This window comes from Phoca vitulina, unplaced genomic scaffold, assembly GCF_004348235.1.
Source record: "Phoca vitulina isolate PV1807 unplaced genomic scaffold, GSC_HSeal_1.0 scaffold12, whole genome shotgun sequence".
Taxonomy (NCBI): domain Eukaryota; kingdom Metazoa; phylum Chordata; class Mammalia; order Carnivora; family Phocidae; genus Phoca; species Phoca vitulina.
The window spans coordinates 9,144,499-9,161,267 of record NW_022589715.1 but is presented as its reverse complement, the minus strand read 5'-3'; the positions used below and the strand labels follow the sequence as shown (position 1 = coordinate 9,161,267).

Sequence of the window (16,769 nt, the reverse complement as noted above, 5' to 3'; positions counted from 1 at the left end):
TTATCCAAAAGAATAAAATGTGATGAACTCAGGACTGTTGGAAGAATCCAAGGCAATTTGGTGACAGTGGAACCCAGAGAGGAGCACTCTGCTTCTCTAGTCAGATACGAACAGTGCATCTGGGATACCCGATGAGCACATGAGCAAATGGGCTCTGCTTTGCTCTACTGAACAGAATCATCCCTGGCAAACAGGACGAGAGAGAAGTGTGCCGCACTAAGAGAGGGCACGGGCTTGGCTAGTCGCACTCCCAGGAGTAAGAGCAGAGCAGGGGGACGGCACTCACCTGGCATGGGGAAAGGTGTGGGATGCTTCATCCCCAGCAGGACAGGTATGGATCCTCACTCAGCATCACCCCCTTTTCCATTAAAGCATGTTCACAAGTCTACCCTCTCAATATAGCAGAGCAGGTAACATTTTGGGCACAATTTGGGAAGCACATTGTGGGGTGTGTGTTTTGTTTTGTGCAAGTTTTTGGCTCAGAAGCAAGTTCTTTATTATCAAGAGTTATCTCCAATTATATACTTCACTGCCTCTGATCCAAGATCTCTATTTACCTAAAGAATGGTGACAGGGTGCTCTAGCAGAGACCCACGACCTGCCAAGGATAGAATTACTTGGATCAACATCTACAAGCAGAGCCTATGATCCGAGCAGCATATAGCACAGTAGCTAAGAATGAAGACTTTAGAAGCATATTACTTGGTTCAAGGTCAGTCTCTGACGGCTGTCTGCCCTTAGGCAGTTTCCTTTACCTTGAAGTACCTATTACTCTCTGTAAAATGGGAGTGATAAAAGTATGTTCCTCTCAGAGATGCCAAGAAGGCTAGGTGAAGTAATCCACAGAAGGTACTTAGGAGTCACTTAACAAAGGTTAGCAATTTTTACTACCATCACTCTCCAGCAGAATTCATAGGCCCAAGGGACCCAATCTGGAAATCTGACCTCCAGCCAGTGGTTCATCTCTCCTCTACTTTGCTACAAGACAAATCCTCTCAGCCCTTAAGTGTTTTCTGCCTTTACTGACATGTGGCTATCATCTAGCTAACAAGACTACATCCCCCCTTAAGGGAAAGGACCAGCTCTAACTTATCTAGAATGTACTCAAATATTTTGCCATGCGTTGTCATTAAGAATGATTTTATTTTAAGGATACACAATATATATACATTTGTTAGTGCACATATGATGTATTTTATGTACATGGCTTAGATAGCTGTTTAAAGACAACCAGTGCCTACTGGGAAATTATTTTCCACAAAAGTGTGGAAAACAACAAAGGTCAACTTAGGAGACAAAAATTAGACATGGATACAAAGTAGGGATATAGGTTTTCCTAATCAAGAACAGTATCCTCACCAGCTCCTCCCTGCCAGGTGGTCACCCCAGGGCAGAAAACTTTAATCACAGACGGAGCTTCAGGGTGCTGGTGCCCAGAGTGTGAGGGCGAGAAGGAAAGAGCGACAGACAAAGCAGCTGCTGCTTTGGTAGTGGGCTACAGCCTTGCCCCCCGCCCGCCGCACGGCAGCACCCAGACCGGACACATCCTGGTCACTGAAGAAGCGATGAGCCCCCTTCTGCCAACTTTTCTCGGGCAAATTCAATCCCCTTGCCTCACCAGAATGTCGGAAAGGTCCTCGGTTCCTTCCAGCTTTAGATTCTGAAGGAAGACCAAACACATGAACTTCAGCATACTGAAAATACAAGAATCATAACACAGATTCTAATCAAGGTAACAGGGGAGTGACTATAAAGAATGAGCTTTGCCCCAGGACTGTAAGTAAAATTATATAAAAGCAAATCTAATTTGCATGATAAAGCTAATTCCAAATCCTTGCCAACTGCAGGGAAAAAAAGCAAAAAGCAAGACTTCCTTGGCCCTGGGTCCGGAAGCAACCTCTCTCTGTAAAGGGCCCAAGAGCGAAGCTCTGTGCTCTGGCAGGAGCTAAGAGAAGTGGACGGCCACCAGGAGACACAATACGTGCCTGTTAACCGCGTCCATGCGTGGCCTTCCCCAGGCCCTCCCCGTCACTGCCCATCGCCTCAGCCCTGGGGATGGCCACGACAGCGCCCTTTCTCTCCCACCTGCGCAGGCCTTTCCCTACCTCGCAGCTCTTCCCCACCTAACACCCCCACTCCCACCCCGTGAATTCCCCACCAGTCCGGGCACTTGTTTCCCTCAGGATCAACGACTGAGCTCGCCACCAGCACACTGCCCCCTCACTGGGCTCCGGAGGCAGGCACGAGGCGCGGGCACTCAGCGACTGCCCTACCCTTGCTGCTGCACCTTCCTGTACTGCTAACGAGGGAAAGCTGAAACCACAACCCCCCCAAGTGTGGCTTCTGCGGCCTGGGTTCCAAGTGGGTTCGGCCTGGCTAATCAGCTGCACCATGCAGCCCCGCGTCCATCACTGCGTCCCAAGCCCTATCACACCGCACTTCCCAGGGGAGCTCATTACCAGAGTGGCCGCCGAAGAGTCCAGATGGGAGTGAAAGACCGTGAGAAAGGCCACAAAGAGTCATGTTCTCGTATTAAGTATTATGAGATTTCTCTTGGTGGCTCTAAGCTCTGAGTTAGCACAGATCCCTGTAGATGATCATGGTCGCTGACACGGCCAGTGGTACCAGCCAAATTTTCTCAAATAGCCCAAAGCCAAGCCCCAGTAACGGCCTCAGTGCGGAGCCCAGTGGTTCCCGGTCTGGTGCATCTCCCCATCCTTCAAACGCTGAGCGCTCTGGGCCCTAAAGACACACTTGATCACAGCAAAACGAACAACCCCGGCCCCACTGCTGGGGGAAGCAGAGCTGTGCTGGAGCCAGAGCATTATGGGCCCCAGCGAGGCCACAAAGTCATTAATGCTTTTTAGCAGGGTTTCCTCGGCCCCAGTCTACTTGGGAACCAGTGAGGACCACAGAGCTGCGCTCTCACCGGGGAGAGGCAGGTTTCTGTGGAGACACATAGCCCAGGGCAACACTGATTCTCAGACTGGTGCAATTGAGTGAAGTCAGTAATTCTTAATCTGGACACAAGATAAGGGTTTCTGAGCTTCAGAGACACCCATGCTTTCAGAGCCTGTGTGTGCTAGGAGAACACACCCAGTGGGAGAGCTCACCAGCACCTACGTCCATAAAGATGGTGTGAGGTTCCAGGCCATCAGGCAGTCACACTTCGGAATGTCAGAAAGATGGATGGCTTGTGTGCCCTCCTCCTCTGATGGGGAATCCTCCTCAGAGCCACTTGTGGATTTCTTGTCAGGATGGTAACAACATTACCTTTTTATTCATTTTTTTCTCCTAGTTATTCTTCCTTCATGTGGTTTGCTTCTGACATCAGGTAACTTAGGCTGCGTCAGGAATGACACGGAGGCGTTCTCACTGCCATCTCCCACCACCACGGGTGGGGCTGCATGGCCCCCAGCCTTGTCTTCGTGACTTCTGACCTGGACACACGGTCTCTCCAGTCAGCCGTTGGTGCTTCCTGCCTTCCACCCAGCAGCCATGTGAGTTCAGTGCTCCTGGGTTACAGCCACCCAGAGTGGCTCTGATGCACAAGGGTTCCCTGACAGGGCCGGAGTTGGGCTGTTCTGCTCATGCCTCAGCTGAGAATGCCCAGGCCTGGTGGTCGGCCCCGTGGCCAGACACACGCAGCACTTGTCCTGGCTCACTGGCCCTTCCACGTCGCTTCCCTACCCAAAATCAAAAACTAGCTTCTGCCAAATGGACACTGTCTTCTTCCTCAGTGAGGTCACGAGCTTAGAAGGAGTCCCTGACTCGCAGTGGCAGGTCCGCTGGGAAAGGCTGACAGCTGAGCTACACAGTCCGTCCTACACGGGGCCCTCTCTCCTCTGGGCCTGGCAGTCAGTCCAAGCAAAGCCAGACCTGGGACACAGAGCCGACCGTCACCGCATCACCTTCACCATGAGGCCAGCGGTCAGACACGGACACACGGGAAATCCCGGGCACTTCTACAGCACCCCGTTTGTGCTAGCATTCCAGTACAATCCGATCGACCCGCTCAAACCACACTTCAGTGTTCAGACAGGTGCCACACTCTAAGAGCCCCCTCTCAGCTCGGGCAGGGGGAGGTCAGAATCCACACCAGTGGTGCACGAGAGCGGCGAGGCCTAGTGACGCTCTACTTCAATGCCAACGCCTGCGTTAGGGCACACAGAGGATCCCCCACGTCCGGGCTTGTGGCGGCCGCGCTGGGCTGCCTCCTAGGTAGCACCAGCAGACTCTCGACAAGATGGGTCCCTGCCTGTCGCACTGATCACTGCCACAGCGGCTCAGCTCGGCTGCTGGCGCGGCACACTGTGGAGCCTGAGACACGGTCACAGTTGGCACTTCTCCTGCCTCCCGATGTGACAGGCACGCTGGTCCCAAGCCCTTCTTCACAGCTCTTGGTGGTCCAGCTGGGCTGGCCATTGCCTCCATGTCTTACGACTCCCTCCTCCTGCATCTGTCTTCCTCTCGCCCTCCTCTGTCCCCTCTGTTCTCCCCCACGTTTCCATGTGTCTTGACTTCAGCACCGGCAGGATTTGGCCTTGAAAGCCTTTGACACCCAATGATATCAAAGCGCTTTATGTTTTGAAATTGGGAACTGATAGATCACAATTCAGCATTTAAATTTTCCCATTTGGGTCCTCCTCATTATTTTCATTGCTATTCATACCCAATGGCCTTTTTCTTTTTTATTATTTTTTTTTTTTTATTTTTATTTATTTATTTGACAGAGAGAGACACAGCGAGAGAGGGAACACAAGCAGGGGGAGTGGGAGAGGGAGAAGCAGGCTTCCCACCGAGCAGGGAGCCCGATTCAGGGCTCGATCCCAGGACCCCAGGATCATGACCTGAGCCGAAGGCAGACGCCTAACAACTGAGCCACCCAGGCACACCCCCAGTGGCCTTTTTCTAAGATACTTCTAAGTGCCTGGATATCCTCTGGGGTTAAAAGTACTGCATAAGTCACTGTATTTAAGATGTCCTATGAGGTTGCCCATGAAAGATCTAATAAAAAAACTCAAACAGGTTGCTATGAATAAAGAATTACTCTCGTGCTTACCAAATTTACCTACCTTTTCATTGGCTAAATGTAGGAGACAGGCAAAGGCCAGAGGTATAGAGAGGTTCTGAGCCATGAGAGGAGGCAGGCTGAAAAACAAAGAGGCAAGTATTTAGCTAGGTCACTGTGGTTCTAGGAACAAAGGCTCTTTCAACAACTATCAATACACATGTCCAGTGAATAAACTAATGAGAAACAAAGAAATATTTCAGATGCATTTTATAAGCAGGTTTTTCCAGTTTCTTATTTGGAAATAAAATATCACTTGTTCCATTCCAGCCAATGGTACAGAAAAATGCCTTTTTTAAAATTGGTCTATATTAACTCATTTATCAATGCAAAGAAGAAACAGAAAAACTGCCCCAAATATTAAAACAGCAGATTGTGTAAGGATCTGTCACACTAGCAGCTCAGGCTAGAGCACTCTCAGCCGGGGCTCAGAGCAAGGGGTGGCGAGCCCCCTGCATTCCCTGGCACGTACCTCTTCTGCAGGTCCTTTGTGAGCCCGCTGAGCATCTTTTCATCAGCCACCTTCACCGGGTCCTCTTCTTTGCCAGTTTCCCTGTGGTTTGTCTAACAGAAGAAGGATATTGACAATTCAGACATTGAGAGTCAGTTTACTTTTGAGAAAGCAACATAAATTTCCAAGTTCTATCTCTGAAAAGTTCACATCTGAATGAAACGAAAACATTTTCTAAGTTACATCTTGAAGGGGACCCATGCCTCAGCCCTGGACCATGATACTGAACTCCATGCCTCAGCCCTGGACCATGATACTGACTACCAAGTTATGGTAAATGTGGATGTCAATGGCTAGTATAATCCCAGTAAAGGAAAAATTGCAAAGAGGCTTCTAGGTTCCTCTGAAGAAAAAAAAATACAAAATAACAAAAGCCATGATCATTTATAGCTTCAATTGGACTACACAACCAAGGGCAGCACAGAATCCGTAATCTATCAGGCAAGCAATTATCAAAGGATATCGTGTTTGGTATTTGCATTAAAATAACCTAGAATGTGTACATGATGAGAGGGGTGGGGTGACAGGATAGGATGGGTGACAGTTTAGATAAAACAGTCATACTTATTGGAAGTAGGTGTTCACTATACTATACCCTCTCTACTTGGAATATGTTTGAATATTTTCCTTCTTTTTTTTTTAAAGAGTTATTTATTTGAGAGAGAGAGAGAGCGCATGCGTGAGTGGGAAGAGGGGCAGAGAGAGACTCCTCAAGCAGACTCCCCGCTGAGGGTAGAGCCTGATGCGGGGCGCGATCCCAGGACCCTGAGACCATGGCCTGAGCCAAAATTAAGAGTCAGATGCTTAACCAACTGAGCCACCCAGGTGCCCTGTATGAATATTTTCATGATAAAAAACTTTTTTAAAAAAAGAATAAATCCTTCATTAACCAGAATCCCTGGAGAACACGGTATTATAAGTCATTTAAATTCCAAGTTTAAGTAGAACCCCTTTCCTACCTCTAAAAAAGCACATTTCTCTTACATTTGTATACTATTCAGTTTTAGTTGATAAAACCTTATGAATATGACTGAAGCTTTATCTGATATCCATGACTACACAACTCAGGGTCCTCAATCAAATCATGATTTTAACTTCTCAGCCAGCAAGAGGAGGTTTAAAAGAACAGGTTGAGTTTGGAAAGCTCAGAACACTGCCTGAGCAGAAGAGGTCCAGAGGAGAGGATGGAAGGATTCTGGTTAACTGAGAGTTCCATTTAGTTGGAAAGAGTTAGTCAACGTTTCACCTTGTTTTGAAGGAGAAAGAGACAATTTGACAGCAAAATAACTTTTTTTTTTTTTTTTTACTACTTTTCTACTTAGAAGACATTTCCCTATTAGATCAAAGGGCTCAAACATTTTACGGCATGTGAGATGTTAGAATTTGCTTTCCAAAAGAGTCATTCATCAACCTAAATTGCACCAGCTGTGAATATGTACTCCAAATTTTTCCTCAACTCCGTTTAATTAATTGCTAAAGCTATTTTAAAGCAGCATAAAATGCTTTGATTTCTATTTTGTGATTACCAGCAAGGCTGAATAATGTCCCGTGCACTAGTTTACCATCTGTATCACCTTTTGTTCATATACTTGGTTCATTTCGCTTTCAGAGGGGTGAGATCTTCCTTGTATTTCTGAATGAATGCTTTCCGTATTTGCCCTATTGATCTTGGAGCCTAAACCATGAGCCATTCCCCTCCCACATGCTGGGCACCTAGAGAGTGAGCAGAACATGTTACCTCTGTGTCGGCTTGCTTGGAGGACTTTGTCAGCAAACTCCACATGCTCTGTTTCAACTTCTTCATGTCCATCCTTTTGGCAGTCTTGGCATAATGAATTTCAATTTTATTTACCTGAAATAGATATGTGACAAAGTAAAATTAAGCAAAATAAAGAAACATTTACCACCAACCCATTGTAAAATCAAAAGTCTGGAGTTCAAATAAAGAATCTGGTTTAGTTTGATCAACAGAGTTACAGAGCTTCCTTTGGATATACCAAAATATAGTCCCTCATTTCAATCTAATTTCTTGTTGATCAACTGCAATCTACATTAAGACTAACCTGGAATTCCAGTGTAAAAGAGATAGGTCAAATATATATGAAATCACCAAGCCGGTCATCTGGTATGGGACAGACAGATGCTTAATGCATCATCATTTCATATGAACTGAATCTGGCCAAGATTGATTTATTTCCTTCCTTCCTTCCTCCCTCCCTCCTTCCCTTTCTTTCTTTTTTTTTGAAATATTTTATTTTTAAATAGAGCACTCTACACCCCACATGGGGCTTGAACGCACAACCCCGACATCAAGAGTCTCATGCTTCATGGACCGAGCCAGCCAGGCACCCCTGGCCAAGATTTTCCAGAGCCAAATAGCTAGCCTCACCCAAACAGCACAGAAACTGATTTTCCCTGCCTGCAGCCTTCATTCACATACTTTACCACTTGCCTCTAGTCATATGGTTTATCACCATCTCTAAAGAGATGGCTAGTTCCATACAAACTTAATTAGCCATCAGCTCATTCTTAACATGGCCCTATTTAAAAGTCAGCCACTTGGAGAGCAACAGGTTAAAATCGAGAAAGAAAAAAAAAAAATCAAGTCCAGACCAATGTGATTCTCATATAGGAGGAAAATTAAATAGTTCTCAGGCAAACAATCTAACATAATTCTTGGCTTTCACCTTTACCTTCTGAGGCTCAGCTACCAGATTTGACTCCCCATAAGTGGTGATGTCCAATCCTTGGACTTCAGGCACGTCACCATTCTCTTGTGCTGTCTTAGGTGGATGGCAGGATGTGAGGTCAAAGGTGCCACCTGGTCCCACAAATAAGTCATCCGACTCTTCGTAATCACTGTCAGCAGCCTGGGCAAGGAAACAGTTCTTCAAGTTTGGCAGAAGCTGCCTGAGAGGCTTTGAAGTATCCTTGAAAAAGACTCTGTATTTACACATTAAGAGCAGAGCACCTGAGAGTTCATTACATGAATCAAGCCTAGGATGGACTCCTAGGTGCCTCCAGTGATCTTCCTGTTATACATAAACTCTATGAAGAAGATATCTGTTAACTAAGACCGCCAGAGCAAGTTAGAAGGAATAATCACAACTGCCAGTGTCCCCTTTGGCTTCTAGCCAATTTAAGATTTCATTTTATGGGACGCATTTCCAAAACACCAGAGATCTGACCCACATGCCTCACCCAATGTGAGCACAAGAGGTGCCAGGGGACCCCAGCTGGCGGCAGGGGTGGGAGCTGTGCCTGGGAGCTGTGAAAAAGTCATTCTTGGAGCAAGCCCAGCAGGAATGGATCAGATCTCTGGGCTGGGACCCAGGACTTCGGTTTTTGAGCAGGCTCTCTGGGTGATTCTTATACCCCCTGAAAATGTGAGAAGCACTCTCCAAGAGGTCTGGATTTTCACTAAAAGTTCACAACCCAACTCACCTCCAAGGAAGATGATAAGGTGAACAAACTATTCTTCAGTTCTTGTCCCTCTCCCCTCAGGGACACAGAGGAGACCTAGTATTTTTCCCCCTTCTGTTATTTACATTTGCCATCTCATTAGTAGACTCACCAAAGGGATAGTGAGATTATTTAGTCTAAACCAAGATCTAAAAATGGGGAGTGGCTTGTACAAATTCACAACGTAAGAACCAAAATCAGAGCTACAAGCCCGGTCTCCTGAATCTACCCCATCGGCTTTTCCCTTTCAGATCACACCATCTTCACATGTCTACATGTCCTGTCTCCCTAGGCAAAAATAGTAGCTCCTAAAAGCAAGAGGAATATTTTCCTCTGAAATCCCAAAATAGCCAAAATAAGTGCTTTGTACAGGCTAAAGACATTGATTGGTTTGTTGGAGTATGAACATTCGCTTTCCAGATACAGGGCTTGAGGTAAAGCAGGCCTAGGTTTTGGCTGTTTCCTCAGCTTTGCTCCATTTCCTGATGCCTGGGGGGCGGGGTAGGCAGCCGTAACAACCCCCCCCTTCCCCGCCCGGTTTAGAATTTCCTACAGCCTTCCTCCATATAGAGAGAGCAGATGGGGAACAGGAAAGGCTCTTCCACTTACGAGAAAGGACAGAGCTCTTCTCTCCTTTTACCTGTAATCCAGGACAAAAGTTGGAGGTGTCATTAGGGTTGTTGTAATCATAGTCTCCAATTTCTTCATAATGTTCAGTTCCTGCTCTCTGGCCTTGGGCCATCTTAAGTAACTAGAATGAAGGAAAGAACAACTTGCAGAAAGCAATTTCTAGAAAAGCAGCTCTAACCTAGGTTGGATAATAACCCTAGTTCTCATGATCAAGCTCCTAGAATTACAGAATTTTAGAGTTCTAAGGGCCCTGAGAAGTCATCTAATCCTGACAACTTCAGCTGCACAACTCCGTTCTAGAGCAAGCCTCAGGGTAGAAGGGCTTGGAGACTCCATCCATCCCAAATAAACCAGAGCAGCTGGTTTGCAATTATGTCTGCACACAACTTCATTTGAAAAAGGGTTCATTAAAAAAAAAATTATATTAAAAAAAAAGAAAAAGGGTTCATTAAAAACAAAACTGCCTACAGCTATCTGAAAAGAAGTCAACTTGTTGCTGCTCAAACAATTCTGAGAGAAAACCCACTCACGATTTTAATTCACAGACAGCTGGTGTCCCATTTCTGGGGCAAACCCTGCTCCCTACATAGCTAAAGGGAGAAACATCCAGCTCTTCTCCCCGTCATTACACCCCCAGGTCCTCGTTCTGCCTTCCAGTGCCTCACAGAACAAGTCTGCCTCCTCTTTTGGGAATGCCTGTGACCACACTCCTTCAGATATTTGCTGGCCATTAGACCAGTGATTTTTACCTGGGGTGTGTCTCTGGGGTGAAGGAAGTGAGGATGAAGGTATGTACAGTTTACAAGGCATATTGAATATTTTAATACAACAATATACTCCAAAAGCAGCCAAAAAAAACCGCCCTCACAATGTTTTTGTAATAAAAGTCCAAAAATAATATTCAACGATAGGTATTTATTGACTTAAGAAAAGTCCTCTTTCTTCCACAGTTCCTCATATGACACCATTTCTAAATCCCTCTCCATTTAGGATACTCTCCTTTAGGCATACTCTAAACTGTCCATAGTCTACAAGAAGTGTTTCAGGAAGGGGACGTGACCCCCTCTGTATCAGCTGGTTGCTACTAGAATCCCCCTATCAGAATATTAAACTAGATGGTTGATCTGTACGGTCTCTGGCCAAACAGTGCTTATTAACCCAGCATTTAATTTCCAGGGTTTCCAGAGTTTAAGTCATTTTCCCTGTGTAGCTCTGCTGGCAGGACAGGGATCTCCAGCCCCTGCTGCCTGGCTGCCCCACCACACACAGTGACTTTGACCCTGTGGACAATCAGAAGCAGAAGTTCTTGCTTTTATAAGAGATAACTCTAAAAAAACCAAAAAAACCCAACCACCCCTGGAATGTAATGACCTAATGAATATGCAAATTCCCACCTAAGGGCACAATCTTCAAATTCTCATTATAAGGGCTGAGGGGTAGGGGGGTGGTGGCTTGCGGCCACAGAAAGCAGCTCCAGTCTGGGCAAGGTTTGGTAGAAGCGTCCTACTGTCCTGCTCCTTCTGCCGCAGGGCCCCATTTTCCCATTAGAACACGAAGGGGCTAGCACCTAACCAACACCGACTGCAGCCATCGTTTCTACTGCTCTGCAACGTTGCATCTCTTTCTGCATTTTTTAAAAAGATTTTATTTATTTATTTTTATTGATTTGTCAGAGAGAGAACAAGCAGGGGGAGGGGCAAAGGCAGAGGGAGAAGCAGGCTTCCTGCGGAGCAGGGAGCCCGAGGTGGGACTCGATCCCAGGACCCTGGGATCATGACCTGAGCCGAAGGCAGACGCTTAACCAACTGAGCCATCCAGGTGCCCCTCTTTCTGCATTTTTAAGAGTATTTCTGTTAAGTAAACAGTATTGATTAAAAAGAAAAATATATTAGTGTTGGTTTATAAAAACACAATGGGAGATAGTGAATATGGTATACATTATCACTAAGGCCTTGTAGAGAAACAGGCAAAATAAGGAAGAGGAAACTGAAGAGTTTGTGTCTATGACACCACAAGACCAGAACACCCAGGAATGCAAATGAGCAGAAGGTCCAGATAAAACGGAATTTAGCAGGAACCACTGCCTGGTAACCCTGGCAACAGTGACACGCGCTTGCTGCCAGCATCCCCAGAAGAGGCACAGGCAGAAGAAGTGAACAGCGACTGGGGTCCAGCTCCTGGTGGTCTAGATGCTCATCGGAGCAGAGGAGCCTCGTAGGAGCCCGGGAAGATGGCACAGCATTAGGGAACTCCCTGAGGACTGCATGGTCAGGTGCTTGGCACTCACATTACCCCACAAGTCACAGTGGGGCTCGTGTCTACACCATGATCATGAGGAAGGCCGTGTGGCCTGGGGAAAGCATCTGGCTAGTGAATCCACAACTTCAATGAGAAAGTGAGAGAATCAAGAAATAACTATCACCATGTCCAACATGTATCACCTCAACGAAAGACTGTCCCCCTAGCGTTTCAGCACGGAGCCTCAGCAGTCTCACCAGCTAAAGTATTTCCAAATCTTTAGTGTGCCTCGATCCCATAAGCTTTCCCTTTAGCTTTGCTACACCCGTTGCATCTCCCGGTGACTGCCCCTGGCTAACACACACCCCTCCCCGCGTGCTCTCCTTTCCTCGAAGGCACGGGCTGGCAATCACACTGCCAGCCATCTGATGCCTCCCTTGCTACCAGCATGTTCGACAGTAGCAGCCTGGAGAAACGAAGGAGCAGTCTTACCCTGGTGCCTGGTTTGAGATGCAGCTGGACAAGATGATCAGTCTCATAGAGGAAATCCGTGGGAAGAGTGGTGGCTCTCCAATTCTGGTTCTCCAAAGTGGACTTGGCCAGAATAGTAGAAGCCTATTAATTAAAAACAAGTTTTTAGGCATTTTTTTTTTTTTGAGAGAGAGAGAGAAACTGAGAGAGCACACGTGAGGGGGGAGTGGGAGGGTGGCAGAGGGAGAGAAAGAGAGAAAGAATCCACACTGACCAGAGAGCCTGTTGCAGGGCTCCATCTCACAACCCTGAGATCATGACCTGAGCCAAATCAAGAGTCAGATGCCTAACGACTGAACCACCCAGGTGCCCCTAGGCATCTTTAATAAGAATGGTCAAAACATATATATATTTTTAAGTAGCTCGGGAAGGATTTGGGCAGCACTAGTCTGTCAGAGTTCCCAGTCTATGTAAAAGAGTGATTTTGCTAGACATTATTCATATTCTAAACCTGATTCTATCTGCCACTGAGTTTAGGACTATTTCTCGATTCCTCTTGAGTTTGAGGGAGAATGAAACCATCCATTTACTCTAAAACTTAAATTTGTAATGAATTAAAAAAAAAATCACATCTGAAAAGAGTGAAAAGAACAATTTAAGAAAGCATAAATGCTAATAAATCTAGCACAAACCTTTGTTTTTTTAAAATATACATCAAAGTCAATATCATCGTCAAAATCAATTTCAAAATCTTTCTTTATACTCTTCTTTTTGTTCTCTGATTTGGAGGAAGCATCATCTGCAGAAATGAAGACAAATGTCAACACTGTTCACCTCTGTGGACAATATTGTGTACCCATTTTGCAAGATCTTAACCGCAAAAATGTCGGCATTTTTGTCTGAGCATAACAGCATTAGGAAAAGCAAACCATACACCTAGTTTCATCCTTAACTTATAATTTGTGGTCTTGCTAACAAAACACAATTAAAAATACGCTAATTAATCCCTTCTTTTCAAAGAGAATGCAAAACACATAATACTGGCATGGCCCTTCAGAGTTCTAGAGTCCTGCCTTATAAGCCTGTGGTCATTCCCACGGATGGCCACTGTTCAAAGTCACGTGGATACTGGATGATCATCGACACTATCTCTTAAAGTTCATACTTGGAAGTACATACATTCAAACTTAGAAGTACATACGTTTGAGTCGGGGTCTAAAGCGCCAGTGATCCGGGCCAGCCCACATCGACATGGTACGGGGACTAAAATAGGAATATTCTCCAGGTTTCATGGACAGAAGGGGGCACATGGTCCTAATGTCTCCATCCCCCAGGGGAATCATTTCTTCCCTGTAACACACATGAAATGTTTTTACATGACCAACTGTGTACATGTCAATATACATAACACAATCATGCCATTTACATGCAAAGCAGCATGTGATGAAATTGAAGACTCCACCTACCCACTTCTCCACAGATGAGCAGCATTTCTAAGAGTAAGTTCAATATAAATATTTCATCTTAATAATTCCTTAGTTTTTACTTCATCAAAGTGCTTTTCTCTTAATTCTATAACATTATGATCATAGCTATACAAGGTTTTAAAGTGCTTCATGAAATGCAAGTTTACTCATTTGAGAGACAAGAAAGAGTGGCAGAGAGAAAGTAAGTTGTTTTGTTTTGTTTTTAAATTTTATTTATTTATTTGAGAGAAAGAGAGAGCACAAGAGAGGGGGTAGCAGCAGAGGGAGAAGCAGGCTCCCCGCTGAGGAGGGAGGCGCATGCGGGGCTCAATCTCGGGACTCCGGGATCATGACCTGAGCTGAAGGCAGACACTTTAACCGACTGAGCCACCCAGGGGCCCTGGAGATAAAGTAAGTTTTTATGTAAGACTGCCAGAGTTGGTAAAATGCCAGAGCTGGGAGTAGGACACAATTCTCTGAATCAGCCTCAAGATCTTTCTTTACACAAGGCTTCCTGCCATACAAGATGATAATCTCTCAGTCTTTCTTTACCATCCTTCCGTAAGCGAGGGCTCCAATAACACTTGTAGTGCCTACGAAAAGTGAACAGATGTTATTCTGATTTGTCCCCTAACTGATTTGGGGGTGACACTTATAATCTGTTAAGCCACCTAGCTTTATTTTGTGCTGTGTGTGAAGAGTCTAACTGGCCAGTCCAGCATGGTAGTTGGGTTTGGTTTTTCAACCTTTCTGCAATGTCCTAGTATGTGCAGGTAGCTTTCTCCTAAGGCCTGATACGTCACAAAGTATATCAGTGCTGCTATACCGCCCTCTAAAGGTAAAGGTAACAAGGAAACCTCAGACGCCGAGCAGCTTTTTATCTACACTGAGCCATATGTATACATCCTCTTTACAACAAGCTTCGTGGAATAAGGTTAAAAAGCTTTAAAAGAGGACTTTGCTTTTATCTACAGAATCTTTACTTTAAAACCAGGAAACTGTATTTGTCTATTTATTGTATAATTAAAATTTAATTTTATTATTTTTTAAAGGTTTTTAAGTAATCCCTCCACCCAACGCGGGACTCGAACTTACAACCCCAAGATCAAGAGTCACAGGCTCGGGCGCCTGGGTGGCTCAGTTGGTTAAGCGACTGCCTTCGACTCAGGTCATGATCCCAGGACCTGTAACGGTGGGTGGGGGTGGGGGTGGGGGGGAGTCCTTGCTCAGCAGGGAGTCTGCTTCTCCCTCTGCCTGCCACTAACCCTTGTTTGTGCTTGTGCGCACGCGCTCTAACAAATAAATAAATAAAATTTAAAAAAGAAAATGCACTAAAAGAGCTCATGATCCCGGAGTCCTGGGATCGAGTCCCACATCAGGCTCCCGGATCAGCAGGGAGCCTTCTTCTCCCTCTGACCCTCTCCCCTCTCATGCTGTTTCTCTCTCTCTCAAATAAATAAATAAATAAAATCTTAAAAAAAAAAAAAAAGAGTCACATGCTCTACCAACTGAGCCGGCCAGGCGCCCCTAAAATCTAATTTTAAAAATTAGAAGATATGAAAAAAATTCACATTTCTAGTATGTAGAATGCCTATATGTTACTAAGTAACAATTGTACTGCACTGTGAGCTCCAGAGGGAGAAAGAAGATGGCTTCAGTGGAATCTCTGCTCTATTCTCACAGATACTCTTCTCTTTTGGCAGTCAGGCTGTGAATTTATTGGGAACTTACAGGCAAAGCTATAAAGAGCTTGGCTCCCATTCCCTGAGAATCTCTGGGCCAGGGCGGCACTAAGGCCCTTGAGGCTTGAACTCCAGCCATTTTGTCTTGCAGTACACAATGCTATGTGGCAGGTACCCTCTTGGTCCCAACTCCCCAACTCAACAACTAACCTACTTCCCAGTCTCCTCAGTTTTCCATCAAACTGCCCCTCCATCAAACTTCTCTAATCCCCTCTGGGGGAACTATTTCTTCTACCTGCCCCTCAACCATAGGGCCCTTCCAAGTTAGCACCAGTTTAGCACATCACATTAATACCTGCAGGTTAAAGGTCTCCTCCCAGCTGGCTCCGTGAACATAGCAGAACGCCTCATTCCTGCATGCATGGAGCAGGCTGTGGTGTGGGCCTGGACCACAGACTAGGTCTTTAACCATAGCAAACACCTGTTCCGCAGAGACTGGCTACAGCACACATGGGCCACTGCTGCAGGAAGAAGCAATGTGCCCAAGCTGCCATGGGACATACAGCACTTTGTTAGGCCTGGCCTTGTTAACGTATGGTGCGCACAGTGGTCCAAGGGTTGCCATCCAGGGACTGGTAACATAGGGCACCCTACAGAACACTGGCATTTATGATTCAGCACTGCCCTACCCCACCTCGACCAAGAGAAGCCCTTAAAGACCTTTCAGTCCAGGGACGCCTGGGTGGCTCAGTCAGTTCAGCGTCTGCCTTCAGCTCAGGTCATGATCTCAGGGTCCTGGGATGGAGCCCCACGTTGGGCTCCTTGCTCAGCAGGGAGCCAGCTTCTCCCTCTCCCTCTACTTGCCACTCCCCCTGCTTGTAGTCTCTCTCTCTCTCTGTCAAATAAATAAGATCCTTAAAAAAAAAAAAAAAAGCAACCTTTCGGTCCAGTACAGTGTTTGCAATCCTGGGTGCACACTACAATCACCCAGGGAGGTTTGGGAAATGTGATGCAAAGCCTGGCCTCAGGGACTCTCAGTTAAATGCTCTGGGGTGGAGCCTACTCTCCAAAGTTCATTACATGCAGCCAGAATTGGTCAAAGGTGCTGAGTGATACCCAGCTCCATCCCATTACTTAACTTCTCTGAGCCTGTTTCCTCATCTGTGAAATGGGGACAACAGGACCTAATGATAAGGTTGTTGCAAGGCTTAAGTAATTACATTTTCTATTTTCTGTAA

At 45.9% G+C, this 16,769-nt stretch overlaps 1 protein-coding gene across 1 annotated transcript in view; it reads right to left on the bottom strand.

Moving 5' to 3' along the window:
* Window positions 1–1,104: 1,104 nt before the first annotated feature.
* NCAPH (non-SMC condensin I complex subunit H) overlaps window positions 1,105–16,769 on the bottom strand; it is a 35,207-nt gene continuing 19,542 nt past the window's right edge. Inside the window, exons 10-18 of the mRNA XM_032411136.1 lie at window positions 13,585–13,733; window positions 13,076–13,182; window positions 12,405–12,527; window positions 9,685–9,795; window positions 8,276–8,452; window positions 7,321–7,434; window positions 5,544–5,635; window positions 5,076–5,151; window positions 1,105–1,660 (exon numbers count right to left, since the gene is read on the bottom strand). Of these exons, the coding sequence (XP_032267027.1) occupies window positions 1,601–1,660; window positions 5,076–5,151; window positions 5,544–5,635; window positions 7,321–7,434; window positions 8,276–8,452; window positions 9,685–9,795; window positions 12,405–12,527; window positions 13,076–13,182; window positions 13,585–13,733 (1,009 nt within the window). The 3' untranslated portion in view covers window positions 1,105–1,600. The remainder of the gene's footprint in view (window positions 1,661–5,075; window positions 5,152–5,543; window positions 5,636–7,320; window positions 7,435–8,275; window positions 8,453–9,684; window positions 9,796–12,404; window positions 12,528–13,075; window positions 13,183–13,584; window positions 13,734–16,769) is intronic.